A 22,817-nucleotide genomic window follows, 5' to 3' on the forward strand; every position below is an offset into this window, starting at 1 on the left:
CAGCCTTGTCTTGTCTGCAGCTACTTTTATAGTCTCATCGATTGAGCTCCCAGTGAAGTGAAGGTTACGAAGAACAGTGGTCCACTGCCTTCTGGTGTTTTTTATGCAAGTCCAGGGGGAATACAAGAAATGGGTGTGATGTATCACTTCGTATTTTTTTGGGAAAGATTACATGGGTTTATGCTGGCATCATATTTTGACCTTCAATTTGCTGGAAAAGCTTAGTCCAATGTTGAAGGAAATATTGTCCACCAAAGGTAAATTCTACCAGAGAATTATATTGTTATTGTTATTATATATACTATTATATTGTAGTTTATTTTTCTTCTGTTTCTATCTGCCTATAGAGGACCTCATCTGCTTGGTCTTCCTGGTCAGGTGGCCTGTATCAGACCCCACTGTAATGTCACTTGTCCCTGCCCTCCCTTTACTCCTGACCCATCAGCTCTCTGTCAGCTCCTCGTCCATCCGCAGGCAGAGCTCCATGCACTCCAGCTGCTCACTGACACAGAGGGTGATGCCCCTCCACGTCTCTCCTGTCTGTCCATCCTAAAGAGCTTATATCCTTCCATTCCAGCACTCCAGTCATGGGAACCACCCCGCCACATCTCCACGATACCAATGAGGCCATAGCCCTGGAGGCATGCATACATTTCTAACTCCTCTTGTTTATTCCCCGTGCTATGTGCGTTAGCATTGAGATATTTGAGTTGGGCCCCTGATGAAGCTGCCTTACTGGCTGGAGTGCTGCTCTTCAGGTGCTCTCCTGCTGGCCCGTGACCCTTCTCTCCATGCTTATTTTTAAGTACAGGTAATTTTATTTTATTTTATTTTTTGTCATAAATCTTTGAGCTACATAAATGTACATACAAATATTTATATACATATATATATGAACAGTTTTTCAGAAGGCAGTTATGGATAATGCATCGTCCCACAATTGAACCAGGAATTTTGCTGTACTGCTTAGGGTTCAGCCACTGTTTTTTTTTTTTTAGCTTTGGAAAAATTTCTCGATCCACAGGTTCCATTCTTAAAGTGCTGACCTGAAAATTGTAATAAATTTCAGGCACTGCAAAAACCACTTAGGACTAGGATGTTTCTAATCTATATAGAGGAGGGAGTACAAAACAGGACAAGAGATGATCTTATGTTTCCTATGAAGACGCTAATAGGATTATATCTCCTGTCCTAAGATCTAGAAGAGCTATAGACTGCTCTTGCTGAGGGCTTGTATCATCCCATGCAGCACAGTCAGAGAGGCTTAATCCCAACCCCTGCTCATCATACCCTGCAGCTCTTTTAAACATGCTCTGGATTTTCTCAGTAGCAGGAAAGTTGTGTTGAGAAACGATAGCACAGCTGGAACAGACTCTTGCAAACACCTGCAGTTTTACCAGAGGAAAACAATTTTAATCACTTGTCCCTGGACACATGCAGTCTCTTCACATATCATTGCACAAAAAAGCTTTTCAAAAATATTTTAAGGTGTATTTTAATATATCTTTTAACTATAGCTATTTTTTTCCATAAGGCTTTGAGATACATAAATGTATGTACAAATATTTATATACATACATATATAAACATATACATATAAAGACACACATATATGCCTATAAGGTTCCATAAATATATATTGGCTTTTGCTCAAGAGGTGTAACAAACTAATTTTTAAGTTTGAACATGCATACACGTGCACACACATACATATATATATACACACAGGAGGACAGTGGTACATTGTTTCATTTTTTTCCCTCTAAGGAATAAGGAGTGAAATAAATTTATTGAAGAAAATTTTATAATGCATCAAACATAGACAGGGACTTCTAAACCTACCTTTTAGAATAGAATTTTTATAATATATTCAAAAGAATAACAGTTCTTGACAGGTAGCAAATCATTAACTGTGTCACATGCTTTGCATATCGTTTTAGTTTCTGTTTGTGTTATGTCAGTAGCCCTTAAACTTTTCTTGGATTGCAAGTCGTATAAAAGTGTGGATGGAAAACCTGTGAATATACAAATCTACAGTTTTTAAAGTAAAAAATCTACTTATCCAGGGCCAGTATTAAGGTAAGTCTACATTTTGTAATAGTGTTTGAAAAGGATCATGAGAATGGTAAGTCTAGTTAATAACATTTTGTTGATTCTGCTTTACCACAAACTGATTCTGTAAAATTATTTTAGTTTTTATAACATGCTTATATTTATGTCGGCTTACAGACAATATACCTTTCTCAGTCCTGTCGTGTTAGATATCGTATGTTTTATAAGACGGGACCAGATAACTGTGAATGATACAATGATACAAGGCGTTCTCTCCAGTAGCACTTAATTGTACCCCACCTGGTGCATGAGACCATGCTGCTCTTTGAAGTGATGTCATGGACAAAATGTAGGGGATATTAGGGGCTGAGATCTTTAACAGAGATTTCATATGCACCTGTGAACGGGCATTTGTGTTTGGTCTTGGAATTAAGACATTGGACTGCACTTTGGGGGATACAGATTTGCGAGTCTCTGTATAAGTCTCAGCTTACCTGATGGCTTTCTGTGCCACCAGACACGACTGGAGACAGACGGCACGGCAGCTGCTTGGACAGGTTGTGTGTCAGAAGTAGAAATCACCTGGCTCCCAGCTACTCTCCATGCAGTTGTTTCAGCATCTGGATGGAGCCCGTAAAACTTCCATTCTCATTAGGGGTAATAAGGCAATAAGATAACTCCTGTTTGCGAAGTGTTCAGTCACAGAAGCATAGGGAGGTTGTAAAGACAGAGAAATCCAATTACCCTAGTTATTCATGCCAGGTTCAAAATTAGAGGCTATTTTCTGCCACTCAATGTCCAGTACAGTATTACTTATTAAATATGAACCTTATGGTGTTTGAATCCAGTCATTGACTTACCTTTTACTGTTGTGTTTTCTACAACAGTCAAATAGTGAATCAAGGCTTTTTTTTTTTTTTTTTTTTTGAATCCGTTCTAAAAACCATTCATAATGTTCTTGTCACAAAAAGGCAAAAAGGTGGTATATCAAGTTGCAGAATGACATGTTCTTACGTGGAGTAAATAGTTTTCTTTGGAATTTTCTTGAAAGAACACTGCTTATCAACTCGTAGGCTGATTCATACGCAAGTTTGCAGATTAAGAAACATTCATAAAGACAAAGTTCAGTTTATGCTGAAGTTCATTTCCCAGAATCTGACTGTAAGTTGCATTAGTGATTTGAAAAAGACTAGTGTTGTTGTTGTTTTTGTTTTGCTTTATTTTTTGAGAGGATAGGAGAGGACAATGAAAGGATTCCAGCTGTGATATCACCTGACCTGACTGACCTCTTCTGGGCCAGGACATGAAAACTAAGTAGGAAATATAATGTTTAGAGACCTAGCACCTATTTAGGCTGTTGTGTCCTTACTGTCTTCTTTAGGAAATCAAGAGCTTAGGTTCCCTTTTTGCATTTGTACCTTGTTCAGAGTGTAGACAAGCCCAGTCAACAGAAGCTTAGAATAGTCGTTACGTTTCCAAAGGTTCGTGTGATATTAACTGATTGTGTCATTTCATTCTTCAGGGGCAGAGTGCCTGAACTAACAAAACTCCACGAGGCCTGCCCCTGCCCGCCCTGCCCTGTCTGCCTGGGCGCAGCTGTTCTCAGGGTACTGCCTGATGCTCTTTGGTGGAGGCGGCACCCCAAACCTGGTGCCTTGGCATGTCCTCCATGTCATTCTTTGGGATTGCTGCCAGCAGAATTTTTCCTCAGAAATGCAAACAAAACAGTGGATGGTGTGGTTCTAATGTTCACAGCTTAGCAACGGTGGAACTGAACGAGACAAAGATGTACTTCATTGTAGCACCCGCCAAATATCACAGGTCTGAAAAGGACCCTTACTATGTTAGGCAATCTAAACATAGTTTGGACTGTGAACAAATTCCATCTGCAGCAGCTAGTGTGATTAGGTTATCTGTGTGTAGCTACTACTCACACAGCTTGGGAGATGTTTATCAAAGAGGTGTAGACTGCAGCAGGCCTGAGTCCTTCCAAGTCTCTTTAGCAGGAGAACTGCAATCCAATTCAGCACTGCATTGCTGCATTGGGACAAACAAACTCGGAAAGTAAAACGACAAGAGGTATGCACACAAGCCCAGTAACCCAGCTGGAAGTGACCTAATGACGCATACTCTGATACAGTGGTGTGTACGCAAGACAGGAGTTCCCTCAGCCTTTTGTGCACAGTGAGGGAGTCACTCAGAAGTTAAAGTTCTCAGAAGGAGTCACTTTTTTTTTTTTTTCCCCCCCATAAATTGGTTTTAAAAAACTAGTAGAGGTAAGCTTGTTTCTTAGTATCTTGCTACTGTTCAAAATTGTCTCAGTGGCTTCTTGAGAAGAAGAATCGCCATGGTTGGGAGAGGGACCGCCCTCAGGAGGTTCAGAGGTACAGCTTCTCTGGCACTGATTCTTCACAGATGTCTCAGTACATTCTGCGTTTTGTTTAAATGGTCATGAAAATTGCTGTATGATAATTTAAAAATATATTATTATTACTGATGATCTTCCTTTTTCTTCTTAGGTTCGGGAACCCATAATGAAGAATGACTGCACCAGTTTAAAAGACAATTTAAATTTAATTATTTTTCCAGAATAGACATGCGTCAATGAAGTTAGTTTAATATTTAAATCAAGAACACAGAAAAATGGAAGTCCTTTTGTTTTTATTCATCTTTCCATGATAAAAATATGCAACTTTTTTTTTTTTTTTTCGTAAAGGACAATGAACAGGTGTTACCACCAGGAAGAAGACTCTGTTGTAAGAAAGCATTTAGATTTAATCCGACTTTCTTCGCGTGAAATGAGGACAGAATGACAACAGCAACAATCTAACACATGATGAAATATACCAAGGAGAATTTTATTTTTTTAGTTGGTGGAATTATAATTTATGTAGTTGATATTGGAGTGGATCTCTGGGTAGCCAGTAAATATTTCTATCAGGGACAATATACTTGGGCTATATTGATAATCAGTTTTAGATGTCTTTCATCACTAGTAACTCAGATATTCAGTTATCAGTGGTTTAAAAATGACTGTGAAGGTCCTGATCCTGAGAAGCTCAAATGGATTTTTCTGGTTCATTTCTTTCACTGTGGAATTTTTATAAGGTAAGTACTTTATTATTTTATTTTATTTATTTTATTTTATTTTATTTTATTTTATTTTATTTTATTTTATTTTATTTTATTTTATTTTATTTTATTTTAAAATGAGAAATCATACTGCTTTTGGCCAGTTTACTAAGAAATTCCAGTGCCAGGTTATGATGTTAATATGGCTTCAGGGACACTGCTGGTATTAACAATAACTACTCCACATAAGTGAGTGAATTTTGTCTGCTTATGCCAGGGGTAAATTATGCCAGGTTTTGACGGTAATGTAGATTTTTTTCTTTTTCATTTGACCTATTAATAATATTCTATTTGATTCATCAGCCTTTTGATAGGTCATATTTTAATAAGATTGCTTTACAGAGGAATACTCTTGTACCTGATAAAGAAATGTAGGTTTTTAAAGTGATGTTAGGAAGATAATTTGTGTGGTTACATTAGCTGGAGTAAGTTACATAGCTGAAGTAAGAGGTAATATGTGAATTCAAAAGTCTAAAAAAACTTAGAAAACCACCAGAATTTGGGAAAGAAATGAATAGTTCAATACTAAGTAAGAATACTTACTGCAGGGACTGAGTTAATGGTGACAGGCACCTTTGTTTCCTGACAGGTGTATGTCCAGGAGTAGTTTAAGATACCATATGTTTAACATTCTTTCTTTAGCTTCTGTGGTGGTGTTACTGTAAAATTATCATTATAGAGATCATTTTTGCTAAGATTTTACTTTTATTGTAAAACTGATTTGAAAGATTTTGATAAAAAGTCCTAAGGACCTGAATTTTCATTATTTTGTGTAAGTAACATTCAATAAACCTGAGCAGATATAGACTCCTCGGAGGCATTTAATAAAATGCTTATTTAAAATGCCTCTTTTAACTTCCTATATTTATGCCAATGTAAAAAATCCTCTAGTATACATATTTAATTCATCTTATATTATCATGGATTAAGGAAAATGATGAAGTTTCTACATACAACAATTAACTTTATATATAAAACTTTATATATAAAGTTTTAACTTTAAAATTAACTTTAACTTTAAAAATTAACTTTTTATATAAAATATATATATTTTTTTCCTTTTGTCCAACAGCTTTGCTTTTCTGCTACTCCTCTTACAATTCTAAAGTCTTAGACTTCACAGAGGAGTATTTACTGCCAGGTTTTATCTTTCTGATGTCAGGCAGTAGAAAATCTTAAAATACAATATTTTGAAGGAAAAAAAAAATCTCTGTTCACTTTCACGAATGGTTTTATATTCAAATCCATGGACATAGGTTGGTTCAAGTGATGTTTATAAAGACCCAGCCACAGGGACACTACCATATTCTGCCTTTTAGAGGGGATATCTCTGGGCCCACTGTGGCCTGCTCCTTTTTGTCCACCTCCAAGTCTTGTCATCTTCAGGTTTGGCTGGGAGTGCCATCCTTATGTTGCAGCTTACAAAGCTGCCCCTCTGAGATTTTTTTCTTACAAAGAAAATTCAAGCCCTGACCTCAGTTTCTGATAACTGATGATAAATGTTAAGCCAGAAACTACAGTGTCATATGGTAAGCCTCCCTTCTTCCTCTTTCTCTACCATGACATCATTCTCTGTAATCTGTATCAGACTGTAATTCTGGCTTGGTGTTACACACCCAGGTTTCCCCTAAAATCTCCTGCTGATTTGTGCCTATCTTTAAGACCTCTCCTTTAAATGTGAAATTTTAGGATTCAGATCCAAATTCTGATCATCTGCAACTCTTGGTTATGTAATCTTGACTAAAAAGCTGCATCTGTTCAAAATACTACCTCTACACACACATTTTTAATAGATTAATTCTTACACTTTCCAATGAATACATCTTACCATGAATTTCTATAATTTCCAAAATGTCCTTCCCACAATTAACCCCATCTTCTCTTAGTGGCTTGTTATCTAGTAAATGTAATTTTGCCCTTTGCAGTGTCAGTGTAGCCATCTTGGTCACCTGTTCTCTATTGCACAAATAATGTTTTCTCCTGTGCTTCTGCTTACAGTTGGAAAAAAAATCCAATTTGATATATAGAAATTACAAAACTCTTTGAGCCACTCCTCAAAATTCATCAGTGTGATAATGCATACAGTAAAGTATAAGATGATAACAGCAAGCTGACACCTGTGCTTGTAGCTGGTCATCTGCTGTTATATACTTCAATAGGAAGTATATAGCATTTGTTTTCTTAGGTGTATTCATGTGCACTTCCTTCCTGCCCTCCTTCTTGGTCATCCAGAAAATTTAGACAATGGGTCTCCCAGGTTTATTTCTATAGTCAATACAGTCAAAACAGATATTGTCAGAAGTCAGGTCATAATTATTAAGGTGAACTTCCCCAGGTTGTCATCTTCCCCAGCCACCAAAGAGGGAAGCAGGGACCTAACCAGTAAATACTGACTCAGCCAGAGAACTTAGAATGCCTGAAATTGGAAGATGTGAATACACCTTACCAAACTCGCTCTTTCCTTCCAAGCTTCCTTCCTCCCTCCCTCCCTTCCTCCTTTCCTTTCTTCCGGTTTTGTAATCACACTGTCAGTGCTAAGTAATAAATATTGAAATCACATGTGCATACATATATGAACATAATACATATACACATAAAATATAGAAATATTATAAATAATACATAATATTATATAAATAAAAAGAAAATTTTAAATTATTCCATATATAATAGCTATGTTTTATATGAAATGTTATTCTCTGAAAGTAGCTTTTAAAGACAAAATTTAGGTGTTAAAGTATATATTAGCCATGCTGACTAAATTTATTTTAATCGTGACCCATTTAGATGGGTCTCACAGATGTCAGTAGAGTTAAGAACAGGCTGCAGCATAACAACTGACGTTAAGAAGATAACGCAGTCAGTGAATGTGGAAAAAAGGAACATTTTCATGTGGCCCGTATGAATTCACTGACTTGTAGCAGTTTGCAACATCAGTCAAGAACACTTGAGGAAGACTAAATTTTAGCAAGTAATAAACTTCTCTGTCAGAATAGCAGACCATAGAGGCAGCTACTGTTGTGATAGTGAAAGTTGCTATTGTGCTTCTTGATGCTTAAAGAAAGGATCAAGATGCCCTACTTCTTTAAAAAGAAGCAGATAAAAAAAATTTTTTTTGCATATTTTTAAAGATGAATTCTAAATACATGAGACATCAGAGCAAATGCAAGTGCTCTGTTAAACGTATTATTCCATGACATAAAAAAAAATAAAAAAGAAAAAAATAAAAGTGATGAGAAAAATGTAGTCGAGATAGATGCTGTCCAGTTATATTTGTACAGCTTTAGCATGTGGTAAACCACACCCAAATTAAGAGTGGATCAAAAACGAAGACTGAAGCTGGTAATGTGCCTCCAGCAATGTTGTGTACAACAAGAAGATCCCCAAGACAAAGTAATTAGGAAGGTATTTAAGATAATAAGTCAGTGAGGTACAGAATTAATTAAAGTGGAAGGTTTGTAATGCTACTTAAGTGAGTTAGAAGTCATAGAGTAATATGTACTTGCTCACTTTTTCTTAACAAAACTTTTCTGCCCTGAGGTATTGAAATAGTCACATCAGTTTCCTGGACTTAATCCAAGCCTTTTGATACTTAGATTAGGTTTAATGTGCAGCAGAGAAGAAATTTCCTTTGATTAAGGATTTATATAGTTCTGCGAACTGTGACTGCCTGACCAGAATTCAGAAGGGACAATTGTTGCTGCCAGGTCTCTCTCACTCTCTCCTTCCATGGAACTATGACTTTCCAACCGGCACCCAAATCCTCATCAGCGCAGTTTGGTGAGATGGGATGTGTACCGTAGTACAGGGACCGCAGTGGAAATTTTAAGAGGAAGCAGGTGACATGGAAGCACTGGCAAGACAGCTTGCCCGTGGTGTTTGAAGCCATGAAATAACAAAAGCAAGTAGCTGTCACATTTGTGAATTTCCTGTCACATTTAGAGAGCCTAAGCCTTCCTAATGTTACAGGAGAATACAAGGAAACTTCGTCCCTTAAGAAATGATGAGGAAACTGTAGCAGCAGATCAAGAACAGAGACACCTGATCTGTGCTTAAATGAGTGTTTATAACAAGGAGTCCTAACATCTGTTCTCCACAAAGCAACACTACAAGGGCAGGAAACTTTTTATTTTTTTTTTCTTTCCCCTATCAAAGTGAATATGATATTTAGAAACACTGATAATTCTTTACTGTTTGCATATGACAATTAGAGTTGTAAAGAAATCATTTTAATTCTTTTGTCTTCCAAGTAGTTTGCATATTTAATAAATGAAAAAAGTCTTTAATGAGTTTAGAGAGGGAAAAGTAAATGGCAACCCTATATCTGTCTGTACTATTGACACACAACCATACCCATCTCACCCTGAGTTGAAGACGTACCTCTATCTAAAGTATGTAATCAATCAAATATTTTTAATTAATGCATTTTTTATTCCAGTTGAAATAGTTTTAACAACTTTTTTTTACTTTTTTTTTTTTTTTCCGATTTGTGAATATTGGAACAAAACGCTACTATGGCAATAGATATATTAATGTAGGAATAAAGTGATGATGGGTTCAGGGCAGGTGCAGTGTTTAGGTGAGCTGTGGTCATGAAAAATGGAGAATATTGAAGCCTGACCTGTCCCTTAGTACAAAATGAACTCTTCCTGTGGCTTTGAATGCACTAGTCCAATGCTAAGCCTAAAAGTTGACTATAGGTCCTTCCTAAAATATTGCGTACCAAATGGGCAGTTGGGTATGGGAATATAAGCTCAAAATATCCTTATAAAATGAAAGATCTGTCACAATGAACTATAGTGAGTAACAGAGATATGTGGAGCTCAGGGAATACCGTCTTGCTTAAGTAGTTAAAAAGCCATGGAAATATTTGGACTTTTATAGAAAAAATAATGTATTTTATACAATATTCAGTCAGAAGCAGACTAACCAAAGTAACTACTGCTAGTGAAAAATACTATAGAATACCTTCTTATAACAATAGAAACCTAGTATACCATGCTAGGCTTAGAAGGAATACACTTCTGAAAACTGACAGGTGATTTCAGGTGTGCATCCAACTGAAATATTCCTTTTACAATGTGTCTGCTCTTTGCCTTTCATATCATTTGCTCTCTCAGCTGTGAGCTCTGCAGCTCAAAATTTATGCAGCTGGTTTCCACTTCTTGCTGCTTGGCCAAACACAGGCTCTGGTGAATGAGTCCACGGACAACTAACAGATTGGTCTACCCAACTGTTTTTTCTTGAAAACATTATAAACTCTCCAGATGTTTACATCTCCAATGCAAGAACCAGATGCTTTGGTATCCTAATTGTTTTATAAACTGAAAAAGCTATAGATGGCTTGCCAAGCAGTTTAGTTCTTTGCTTATGGGAGATTACTCAGAAAACAGTAAAATAAATACACAAAAGCATAAAACTAGAAAACAGTTTCCTTTGGGAGTAAATAATGGATTTAGAGCCAGCTCACGGAATCAGTGTGCAGCCTGAGTGTCAGGGCTGCAGTCTGTAGAGTCTCTGTTAGGAGAAGGACAAAAGATCTTCCTCTAAGGCTCCTCAGTAGTGGCATAACTGCCCCACGCCTTCTGCTGATGCTTCCAGGTTGCAAGCCTGGACATTCTCGCTTTTACATATAACACGCTTAATATTCCAGGAAATAAATCATGATTCCTCTAGTATGCACTTAACCCAGGACCTGCAAATCCTGACTCTTTCACTTGTAGCAACAGAAAGGCCCCTGTCACCGTGTCCCTTGGGGTCAAGGGATTTGGTCTTTAAAGATGATGAAGGTGTTAAACTTCTAACATCTGGAGGAACCAGGAATCTGTCTGAGCTTCTCCAGGAAGCTGAGGTACTGAGTACTCAATACTGAGGTACCGAGCTGAGCTTACTGTCCGAGCAGTAAGCAAAGGGGACTGTGTTTCAGTGCCAAATTGGGATGAGATCAGGGTGTCAAATGATCTCCTGCGCACAGTTTTCTATATAAAGGAAATGCAACTGCACAGGTTTCATGGGATTCATAGTGTATATGTTCCCGTGAACAACCAGGGAATTGGGAATCTACAGCACTTTAGCATGAATCTTGAAGTCATCTAGGATGCAGCCTCAAGGAATGGAAGTAGGGGCCAGGCTAAGGGCATAGGGCCTTGACTTTCTCAGCCTGCATGTTTGCAGACTTGCATAACTGTGTGAGATAACTTAGTGATGGTCTGTGATGTTCTGCTTGATTTCTCCTAAAAACAAATCCTAATGAATGATGCAGTCTTCATAATCTAGATGACTAAATTCTTCTGTCAAGAGGGAAGACCTTTAGCAATGTTTATGATGTTAGAAAAGTTGGCTGAATAACAGTGAATTTTCTTGAGGAAGGATGGCTTTTGTTGTTGGATGTAGCCCAAATGGGTTCATTGGAGAAGAATATTAAAAGCTCAAGTGATCTGGGAAATGCAAAGGCAGAAATAAGGTTGAAAGTGATGTCTGAAGGCTGTTAGGCTCAAAACTCTATTTATGGGCAAATATATTACTTGTAAAGCCAATAAATTATTATATAATTAAAATCTCAGTAGTTTATTCCAAGAATCATTATTAGTCTGCATCCATTTATTACTAGATATGAAAAAATGCTTCTATGCATAAAAAGTTTCAGTAGTAGTAATCCATTTAGAGTTGTTATACATATTTCTTGCTTCCTATTCCCTTTCCTGTTGTTTTGCTCACCTGTCCTCTGCTCCTCTGAGCTCAGCAGTTTCATTCTGGTGTAAGGGGGCGTTACAGTTATCAGTTTCTGGAGTCTTGTTGGAAGGAATATGAGGTTCATGTTGATGGCTTCTTCACGCTAGGACTCTCTTTGGGACTTTTTTGGATATTTGCATTTGGACTTTGCTTTCTCTTAATTTATCTGCAGCTTATTATGCATCAAAATTTAGTACCTATGGTTCCTTTTACTCATGTTAGATGCTGTTGCTGTCTTTTTTACCCCTAAAACCACTTTCATCTGTCACTAGGTCAGCACTTCAGAATGTGAGCTTTAATGAGTAGTTTACAGCCTTGTTGTCTCCAATGCCAAGCCATGCTATGCATTACTATTCTGCACTGCATCTCAGGGCCTCTGCTATCAAACCAGAATTATATTTCTCTATATTACTCCACTCTCTATACTTGCCTGTACTCTGACATGTCTATTGGTGGTAGGGGGACGATTGGACTAGATGATCTTGGGGGTCTTTTCCAACCTTAATGATTCCATGATTCCATGTCATCATGTTAGTAATGTATATATCATTCAAGATAGAGTATCTGCTTGTAACTGTAACCCATATGAAAGTATGACTGGACCACACAAAAACAAACAAAAGAGCCAACTGTTCTATTAGATTTATTATTATTATTATTATTAATTATTATTATTAGTAGTAGTAGTATTAATTTCCTGTGAAAAATACAAGCTAAACCAAGGTTGGTGTAGCTAAAACAAGTAAAACAAAATTGCAGGCAAGTCAAGAAAACTTCAAACAGAACAAGCCTGACAAGCATGAGTCCTGAGGCCTTGCAAAGTCAGTACAAAGCTTATGTCCTATTACTAGCAATGGCAGTGACTATTACAGTGCTTCAGTTACGAGGTCTAGTCTACAACCTTCACAGCCAGTGCTACTAACCACTTGAAATGAGGTAACTGGCAGAAGAGAGCAAGCGTTGCTTTGCTTCAGGATGAGAACAGTTCAGCTGGCAAGAGTTCGTTAGCTGTGAGAATCTGTTCCTCTGGAGTTGCCTCAATTTCATCTACTATAGACAGAGCATTACATACTGCCCTTGGTTTCCAAAGCACTAGTGCAATGAACCACAGAATTCCCCAAGGCTTAGTGTGTGTGTGAGTCCATGAGGGACAGTAGAAATACCATAATTTGCAGCAGCTGTAGTTCTGGTCCTGTTTTCCTAAACAAGGCTTGTAAAAATTACCATGAACAAAAGCTGGTTCCTCTCTTAGCTATCAAAATGGTTTTTGATTAAAACTTATTTGTTCTCTTCCTTGTGAGGTGCTATGTCCTCCTTCAGGCCTGAAGCAAAGGCCTTGAAAATGGGAATAAAAGCTAGAGATTATTTATCTCTAAGCATGGCATTAGAGACATCCTGATCAGAAAAAGTTCTTTACTAGACATAATGCATCACAGCCAACTCACTAACTAATTCTGTGTATCTTCACATTTTCTGCTCTTTTAGAGGAAATTTTAATTTAGTCTTAATTGAAAATAAACCATAACTGTTCTAAAAGTCATTCAGGTGCGCTCATTTGCTAAGGGAAATAGCTTGTTCTTGTAAAATTACTCAGATAAAAGAATCTGTAGTCCCAGGAGATCTGTGTCTTGAAATAAATTTTCTGAAATTAAAGTCTTCCTGAGTATTTAGAAAAGAACATTTGAGTGATTTTTTTTTTTTTTCAAAAATCCTGTTGTATGTTTGCAGTTCATCAGTTGCTATCCTTGGGGGTTATAGTCTTATATTATATGGAGTTGGATATTCACAGCTGGATGTTCACTAATTCCCTTAAAAGGATAGAAAAAAGGTAAATGAGTATCTCATAGAGACTGAGGAGGGATGCTGAGGGAATTTTCAGAAATGTGTTACCTTTCAAGAAATAAAAAACTAACAAAGTAACACTTGTAATCTTTATTCAGGGAAGTCTCATTCTCTTCTACTAGTTTTTACATTGCATCAGTATCAGTGGGCATAAACGATTATCTGATATCACTGATACCAGACAGATACCAGACTAGATTTTACCTTAGCAGAAGGTGCTGGACTACATTCAAAGAAAAAAATTGAATGAAAATGAAATGGGAAAAGTCTTTGTTAGCCTATATAACTTTATAGAGTCGTGCTTTCAAAAAACACTGCCTAATCAAGTCTCTCTTTTTAATAGGTATTGGTTTGCTTTGAAGTATGGCTGCCAAGCTGCATTTAAACAAAAGAGCAGTGGAGATGTATCAGAAACAGACCATCCCAACTTCATTCAAAAACAAGCCATTGATGTAATGACTGATATTAACATGCTCAGGATATTCAAGACTTTTCTGGAGACCACACCACAGCTTTTTGTCCAGATTTATGTACTCATGGAACACAACAACCATAATTTCTCTCAATGTGAGTCTTTCTTTCTCTATGATTTGAAAGTTGAGTCTTTTACCAAAAAATATAGCTCATGTTATTGTATAAAAATTTAAATGTACCTTGGAAAACACACACTGTGTTGTATAATTGCTTTGCATCTAGTTATAATTTCTGTCTAGTAGATGATCCATTCTGCTAAATTCATGGGAAGAAGGTTTCACTGTACCAAGTCATTAATATAAGCATGGTACATCATTTGAGAATAAGCTGTTGAATGTCATTAGCGTATGCATTTCGGAACCATTAGTGTGCACATAATTACAGTTCTTTTAAAATGGCAAACTGGACATCTTGAAATTGGTAATGTATCAAGAGCAGCCCTGTGACTTGGTCACTACCCTCATCCACACTTTACAGGTAAGGGACAGAGTCATAAAAAAAAGGATATGCCAGCACTGCAGAATGCCATATGAGGAAGAGATATTGGTTTAACTCTCAGAAGCAAGAGAGCAGGTACACTATTTTCAGCTCTGAAACTAGCAGCAGTATGGGCAAGACATTGACCTGCTCACGGCTGGATTTTATCTAACCAAATGGAGAAACCTACATCGTTGTCTAGTGTTTTTTCATGGAGTTGATAAGTACTCAGATACAATGGTTAGATGAACCTCATCTTAAATATGACCATGTGAAGGGTCAAGTCTCAGTTATAGGTACCTACATTATAAACATCCCAGCCTCAATATCAGTTTCTGAAACCTATGATTTCATGGTCTTTTTTTGCAACACCTTGGGAGGTTCTAAGTCACCCATGTACACAACTTTGGTGAAAACAGCAACAGCAAGAGATCCCAAATGGCAATAGATGCCTAGATTTAGGTAACTAAACTGAGCCTTAAAATTAAGGTGACTTGTTCAGGAACATGGAGGAAATATCAAGTAGGTACAAGGAAAGCGCAAACAAAGCCTGAACTTGTCCAAAATGTCAAAAATTGTAATGTAAAATAAATATATTTATTAGGTCTAACAGTTATCCTTTTGTTTTGTTTAGATGCCGCCATTATTATGTCTTTCTGTGGTATCTCCTTTTCAACGGTTGATTATCAGATATCATTACGAAAATCTCTGCCTGATAAAGACAGATTTCATGTACTTTCCAAGTTGGTGTATCTCTTCTATAAATTGCTTACCATCACTTCTTGGATACTCAGTATTTCACTGGTCACTCTACTAAGTGCTAGAAGTTCTGTAATTCTGCTGATACTTCTTTGGAGCTGTGGCTTTGCCTGGACTTTGAAACAACACACAACATTTTGCAAGTCTAAGGAGATGGAATATCTGTACAGAACTGTTGTTGGAATCATCCTACTTTTTACCTTTTTTAACATAAAGGGGAGAAAAACAAAAGTTCCCATTTCTGTTTATTATGCTACTCACACACTTGTAACTGTAGGCATTTTGCTTGTATATTGGGTTTGGAAACCCTCTGTTGTCAAGGAAATACATTTTACAATTGTGGGCATCTTAACTATTCTCAGTCTGGTGTTAGGTATTATTTTTCTTGTTGTTTATTACAGGCTCTTTCATCCCACTGTTTATTGCAAACAACAGACACGTTTCGATGAAGTTGATACAGAGGCAAGAGACAATGTGGAAGCTGGTAGATTTCAGAATTTCATAATGCAATGAAGAGTATAGATTTTTATGTAGACTTCAAAACAAACACTTGCTGCACAGTCTTTGTTTTTTGTGTATTTTCACTAAGTAGCACTTAATGGACCAGAGTTATTGGCTGTGAATAACCATTGTTTTTTTGTGATGCTGTACAAATCCTTTATAACATGAATATTTTTCTATGTGCTGGTCAATGTTATTTTTTAAAATAGAAACAATTTATCCCTCCAACCCAATTCACTGTTTTAGTTTCAACCAATGTAAATGAAACATAGGAAAAGCTAAAAGTGAATCAAATGAAAGCTGTCATTACCGGTGTATTCTGTTTGTGTTGCTTCTGTTAAAAACAAGGCTTACTATTGTTGCTGGAAGGAAAGAGGAGTGCATTTGAAATAATCAGGGGCAGAAATCTGTTAGCTGTCTGCTTTTTCCCATTACTGTAAAACCTGCAGTTTTTCTTTAGATGAGAATAGCTACAAAACTCACTAACTTTTCCTTAAATTTTCCCTAAAGAAGAATAGTTTTGATTTATGGTCCAATCACTCTCTTGCCACAAGGAAATTTGGGGAGATATTTTAAAGCACTTTATCTTCTAGGTGTTTTAATGACTCCTTTATTGCTTTTGTTCTGCCAGTCTTTCACACATGCTTTTGTGTTCAGGAGTGATGCCAGTTTATTGTTCTGGATTATAATAGCCGCCTGAATGATTTATTGATAGCAACAGGATTCTCAGATATAAAGGAAGAATCTTCCTTGAAGCTTTCCTCTCCTTCAAGCTCTAGAAATTAAATGCTGGTTTCCACTGAAAGAAGAGGAGGCTAGGCATGCAGTGGTACAGCTTCTTTTGTCTTTGTCACTAGAGAAAAGTGGAAAGGGCACCAACTGTTCTTTTTCATACATTACACTTGCAGGAGGTGACAGTGAGTAGGGCTGAGAAGTTATGGAATAACCAGTTTGTGCATCAAAACTTTTTGATAGAAGGCAAGAGTGAAACTAGACAGCATTTCAGTCCAATTTTCAAATGCTAAATCAACAGCAGTAAATGCTGTACAATAAAATAAAATTCATAGCCACTATTTCATCAGAATCAAAACCTAAAGTGAAGAGTCTTTCAGAGCTGCTGGTTTTACAGCTGAGTTACGGAAAGTGGGCCTCCTTCTTTCTCCTTCTTTTCTCTTCCAATAATTCACATTTGCAACTAGAATAGCCACAGGCAAAGGGAGGAAATGGGGCTTGAGAAAAGAGACTAGAGATAAGCACAGCTGATAAACTTTGCCAGGAACAAAATCTGTTAGCATTATTGATTGACAGCAAACATCCCTGACACTTTGGGGGAAGGGCTGATGCTCTGGTTGATAGGTTGCTGAAGAGCTGATTTCTGTGCCTTTTGTGTCAAGTCCACGGACTGCAGACCACCTTTTGATTGTTACCCTTCTAGCCTGAGCAGAGCTCAGTGAATTTTCTGAATGTGCTTCTTTCCTGGTGCATTGTCAAACCGATTGCTTCCACACTTCTCTTCACCAAACCAATCATCATTTACATCTCCTTAATCCCACTCAAGGAAATTAATTGCTAGGTGCATAGCTTGGACTTCATGGTCTGTCTTTCTGAGCATACATGAGAAAAAACAATATAGTAAGAAGAATTTACTTCTAAAATCCCTCATTTCCACTAGGGGTGACTAGGATATTAGTCCAGAAGGTAGAGAAAAAAATCACAATCCATGAGAAAGAGATTTAAAAAAAAAAAAAAGCACAATCCATGAGACTTGAGCAATATTTTTCCTCAAATGAGTACATAAAAGAGCATTTTATTTCTCTTTACTCTGGCAAAAAAAAAAAAAAAAAGATTTATTTGCCTTGCAAAGGCTACAAAAATAAGAGAAAGAGCACAAGGCTCCATCCTTCTTTATACATCACGATAGTCCCAAGTTCTCCTTTATCTACAGTGTATTTATTACTGGTGCTGGCGCTTTTGGCAGCAAAATGCATGGTTTTAGACTGAATATACTCTCAGTTTTCTATGAGAAAATAGGATCCTAAATATTCAAGACTAAAATCCCTTTATTGCTTCCTACACTTTCATTGTTTGTTCATCTGAAATCCTGAGAAGGGACTAGGGGAAGGCAGGGTGGAAGAGTATTATCTCTATCTTGAAGAAAATTACTTTTTTTTTTTTCTGTTATTTGGAAGAAGACCTCAAACTTTGCACATTATCTTGGAAGCAGATCTCTGGGGAAATATGAGCTTCTGAGAAGCCTGAGCATCGGACTTTCAGCCCCAGGGCCTCCAGGTTGTCTGCCTGCCTGCCAGATGCCAGGAATCTGGAGTGTGAGTTGTGCTGGAGGAAGATTAGTTTCTGGTGAAACAAAACAAATTTGTTTTGATGACTTTTTTTTCTTTTCCTCTCACTGAACTGACAAATTCCAACTAAAAGTATTTCATTGTTGTATCTCTGCCCAACTCTTAGCCCTCATTTTCTTTCATGAGAGAAAAACTGCATATTGTGCTGCCTTTTGTTGTTCTCCTTTTGCCTTCTTCTTATGTCTTATCATTCCCTCTTCTGTGCTATGGAAGAAGAAAGCTACATGGAAGTTGAGTTGGCAACAAAGGCATCTGTGGCTCTTTATATTACACTAATACAAACACACACAAACCTAATTACTTAAGTTTCATTTCCCATTTTATGCCAGTAAATTCTAGTGGATATAAATTCAACCTTATTCTAAATCTTGGAATGGATCCTTTGGGAAGTCACATAGATTATTTTCATAAAGCTTAAGCAGATCTTCAGTACCCTGCCACAGATACTGTGAACCTCTCTGTTTTGCCATCAGTCAGAGAGCCTTCAAGAGAAGTGAATTCCTGTTAGCTTGTCCCCTTCTTAACTTGTAGACTTCTATTTTTTTCCCCCAATTCAAACATCCTCTCTTTCTTGTTGAAGATACTCTCTTGATTATAGTTATGAAAATGGGTTCTCACTCATTTGGTTATTCTAACCCACTGTAGCAGGGGGTGGGAGATGCAGGGAAGCATATGAATTGATTATAGACACATTTCATACCATCAGAGGCCACTTCAGACAAAACAAACAAACCCCCACTTCACCTAGGTGTAAAGTTCAAACAATAGATTTTTATATGTTCTTTCTGTTCCCTGACTACTCTTAAACTTCAGCTGCCACTCAGCTCATGCATTGTGCCTGACCTTGTCATTTTAATCTAACTGCAAATTGAAAACAAATGTTTTTTTTTCTTTTTTTTGTTTTGTTTTGTATGTCCATTACATCTTACAAGAAGTATTTTAATAAGTTAAATAAAAATAATAAACAGTTTCTTCCTGTTTTGACTACTGTCAGACCTGGGTAAGAGGGACAACATTCAACAGAATTGTTTTAATTATCCTACTAATATTCAATGTGCCATTTGATGGCATTGGTGAGCTCACCTGATGTAGCACAGATAGCACTGATTTATGAAGCCATAATTGGGTTTCCAATAAACATTTGTCAAAATAATGTATTCATTCAAACCAAAGCCTTCTTTATTTATTCATATAAAAGAGCACTTAACTTTCAACAAAGAATTGCCTGCCATCAAAAACACTCCATAAATGGAGGAAATTTATGAAGACACAGTACCAGAGGGTGATCAGTGGAAGACTAAAGTTCACTTTAACCCTTCAGAGTGCTGAGTCCCACCTCTTGCTTGTTACTCGGAGTATGCATACTTCTTCCTAAAAGTCCAGAGCCCAGACATTAACCTTTGTATATTTATATATTAAAGTGTCAGCTCTCTTTTTACCGTAGAGTTTTACATCTCAAAGACTGTTTCAAAGCTAAGATCTCTCATTTTTATTATGTAGTGTAGAAGCATGCAAACATCTCAAAGGTAGCTGGTTTTAGAATTGCCTATAGTCTGCCCAAAATTTTTGCCATGTACATATTCTTCTGAAAAAAGATAAGCTCCTGGAGGTTAAACAACTTATCTTGTCTGAACCTGAGCCAGTACATGTACTTGTCATTCATTCCACCTGAAGAATTTTCCTGTTCTGTCTCTCTGTGCTCTTCTGTATTTCCTAGAACTTTAGCTTTAATTTACAGATTTTTAACAGAATAGCAAAGTAACTGGGCTGTACAAGTGATATATGAGTGAAGTAAAGATGGCCCATTGGGATGCATCGTCACCAGAAAAAAATAAAATATTTTGCCTCCAATTATCTAGCATATAACAAATAGGAGTCATAGTGAAGATCCCCACTGTGGGGGTCTTACATTCATTAGTTTAGTGAAATACATACCTTGGTGGGATAAGCAATTATGTTTTAAAATTACCTTAACCTGTTAACACCTGTTGAAACTACAAACTGCACTGGCCTTCTGGTGATTACATGTTGATTCTGGGTTATATATATGTTTCTGTTTTCAGTTAACTTTTTATTTTTTGAGTGCATACAGCTGTAAATAGTAGAGCAGAGTGAGAAAGAATAGTAAGGCACATTCTGAGGTACTTTCATGCCTCGGAAACTCTCATTTAATTGATTTTGCTAATCTCAGTAAGAGGTTTTGATCTTTATTGCTATTATTGTTACTATTACTGTCTCTTTGTCCAGAAGTCCAGGATGACAATACGTGGAAGAATGTATATCTATTGGAACACAAATAAAACAAAAAGTTGGTAGTAAAGCCCTTTTGTAATTTGCCTTCTCAACACTTATAAGTGATCTTAAGTCTCTTTGATTAAGCACAGTTTTTTTTTTTTGTTTTTTTTTTTTTAAACGGCGGCCTAGAGACATCTTGGAAAAGAGATGTTTACCCATTTGGGAGTAGGTCAACTGCTGAGAATCAAGGTATAAATGTCCCTGGACAATTCCTGGTTGCTGTGATAGAGAAAGTAAATGACAAAGCTACAGGTTTGAAGGTCACTTGCAAAGATGAATGCATGATGATGGTGAGGAAGACAGAAAAGCGAGACAGTTTGAGCTAGCGCTTTTCAATCTTTTTCCACATAGCACACTCCACATACTAGATCAAACTTAATGTCTGTTGTACTGTAACAGAGCAGAAAGGGACCTCAGATGTCATACTGTAGTTTGTTTGTCTTAGAGGAACACTACTGTGTCATTCCTGGCAGAAACTTTCTAACTTGTTCTGAAAAATACAACATCCCAGGCAATCTCTCACAGATCTTCACAGCCTTGTTGGCCAGAAACCTGCTATGTCCAGACTCTTTACTGCAGTCCGAGCCCCTTGTTGTCCTGCCTGTCTTGCAGAGCAGACGGTTTCCTTCTTCTGAAAAACAGTATTTTACATATTTATATATAAGATCATTATCACATTCTCAGGCTTCTCTAAGTGCCAAAAACACAAAACCACTTAATTGTGTACATTCTGTCTTCTAGACTGCCAGTTCTTCCTGCTGCTTTCTCTGCCAATTGATCCATTTCCCCCCTGAAATGCAGCACCAACAATTCTGCAGTAGTCTAGTGCTGCTGAATATATCACATACATTACTTATGCCCACGTGCTATATTCCTATTTTACATGATAATTCCAGCTTTTGTCTTTTTAATCATAGAATGGCTTAGGTTGGAAGGGACCTTAAAGACCATCTAACTCCAAACCCCCTGTCATAGGCAGGGATGCCACCCACTAGATCAGGTTGCTCAAAGCCCCATCCAGCCTGGCCTTGAACACCTCCAGGGATGGGGCATCCACAGCTTCTCTGGGCAACCTGTGCCAGTGCCTCACCACCCTTACAGTGAAGAATTTCCTCCTAATGTCTAATCTAAGTCTGTCCTCTTAGTTTAAGGTCATTCCCCCCTTGTCCTATCATTATCTACCTGAGTAAAGAGTCTTTTTCCATCCTTTTTATAGGACTCCTTTAAGTACTGAAAGGCCGCGATGAGGTTTCCCCAGAGCCTTCTCTTCTTCAGGCTGAACTTGATGAGCTCTCTCAGCCTTTCCTCATAGGAGAGTTGCTCCAGCCCTCTGATCATCTTTGTAGCCTTCTTCTGGACTCGTTCTAACATGTCCACACATTTCTTGTGCTGGTGGCCCCAGACCTGGATGCAGCACTCGAGGTACGGCCTCACTAGGGCAGAGTTGAGGGGGACAGTCACCTCCCTCGACCTGCTGGTCACACCTCCCTTGATGCAGCCCAGGACACAGTTGGCCTTCTGGGCTTTAAGCACGCACTGCTGGCTCATGTTGAGCTTTTCGTCCACCACAACCCCCATGTCCTTCTCTGCAGGGCGAGAGAACTCAGTGAGTTCTTCTCCCAGCCTGTGCTCATGTCTGGGATTGCCCTGATCCAGGTGCAACATCTTGCACTTGGACTTGCTGAACCTCACACGGTTCATGTGGGCCCACTTCTCCAGCCTGTCCAGGTCCCTTTGAACGGCACCACCTCCTTCTGTTGCATCAACTGCACCACTCAGCTTGGTGTCATCTGCAAACTTGCTGAGGGTGCACTCAATCCCATAATCTATGCCATTGATGAAGATATTGAAAAGCACCAGTCCCAAGACAGAACCCTGAGGGACACTGCTCATCAGCAGCTTCCACCTGGACATAGAACCAGTGACCACTACATCTTTAGTGAACATTATTCATCTGAAAACTGAATTTACCTGGTTTATGTTATGCTGTGTATGTCAATACAGAGACTGTATTCTGTTGATAATTTTGTTGACCATCGGGTCTTCTACTGTTTGAACTGAATGAAAATGCATAGTAAGAAGAACAAGTACTTTTGTAATCTGGGCTCTGGACAAGGGTGTCAGGTACAACTGAACCTGAGAAGATTACATACTGCAGGTCTCTGCTATGCTGTTCTAGGTTGTTTTGCAGTG

General features: G+C 37.7%; 1 protein-coding gene across 1 annotated transcript; it reads left to right on the top strand.

The window, feature by feature from the left end:
• Nucleotides 1-1,791: 1,791 nt before the first annotated feature.
• On the top strand, nucleotides 1,792-21,781 carry XKR9 (XK related 9). Its single transcript, XM_080579425.1, has 4 exons — nucleotides 1,792-2,079; nucleotides 4,572-5,160; nucleotides 14,102-14,325; nucleotides 15,344-21,781. The coding sequence occupies exons 2-4, from the start codon at nucleotides 4,886-4,888 to the stop codon at nucleotides 15,979-15,981; spliced, it is 1,137 nt and encodes a 378-aa protein (XP_080435551.1). The 5' UTR covers nucleotides 1,792-2,079; nucleotides 4,572-4,885; the 3' UTR covers nucleotides 15,982-21,781.
• The last annotated feature ends 1,036 nt before the right edge of the window (nucleotides 21,782-22,817 follow it).

This window comes from Anser brachyrhynchus, assembly GCF_964034855.1.
Source record: "Anser brachyrhynchus genome assembly, chromosome: 2".
Lineage (NCBI taxonomy): Eukaryota > Metazoa > Chordata > Aves > Anseriformes > Anatidae > Anser > Anser brachyrhynchus.

What these genes read in the sequence shown, in the direction of transcription:
- XKR9 (XM_080579425.1), top strand. Translation starts at nt 4,886, where the DNA reads ATGATGAAATATACCAAGGAGAATTTTATTTTTTTAGTTGGTGGAATT. An exon ending in CACTGTGGAATTTTTATAAG is followed by an intron (nt 5,161 to 14,101) that starts GTAAGTACTTTA and finishes TCTTTTTAATAG; the next exon opens with GTATTGGTTTGCTTTGAAGT. An exon ending in CAACCATAATTTCTCTCAAT is followed by an intron (nt 14,326 to 15,343) that starts GTGAGTCTTTCT and finishes TGTTTTGTTTAG; the next exon opens with ATGCCGCCATTATTATGTCT.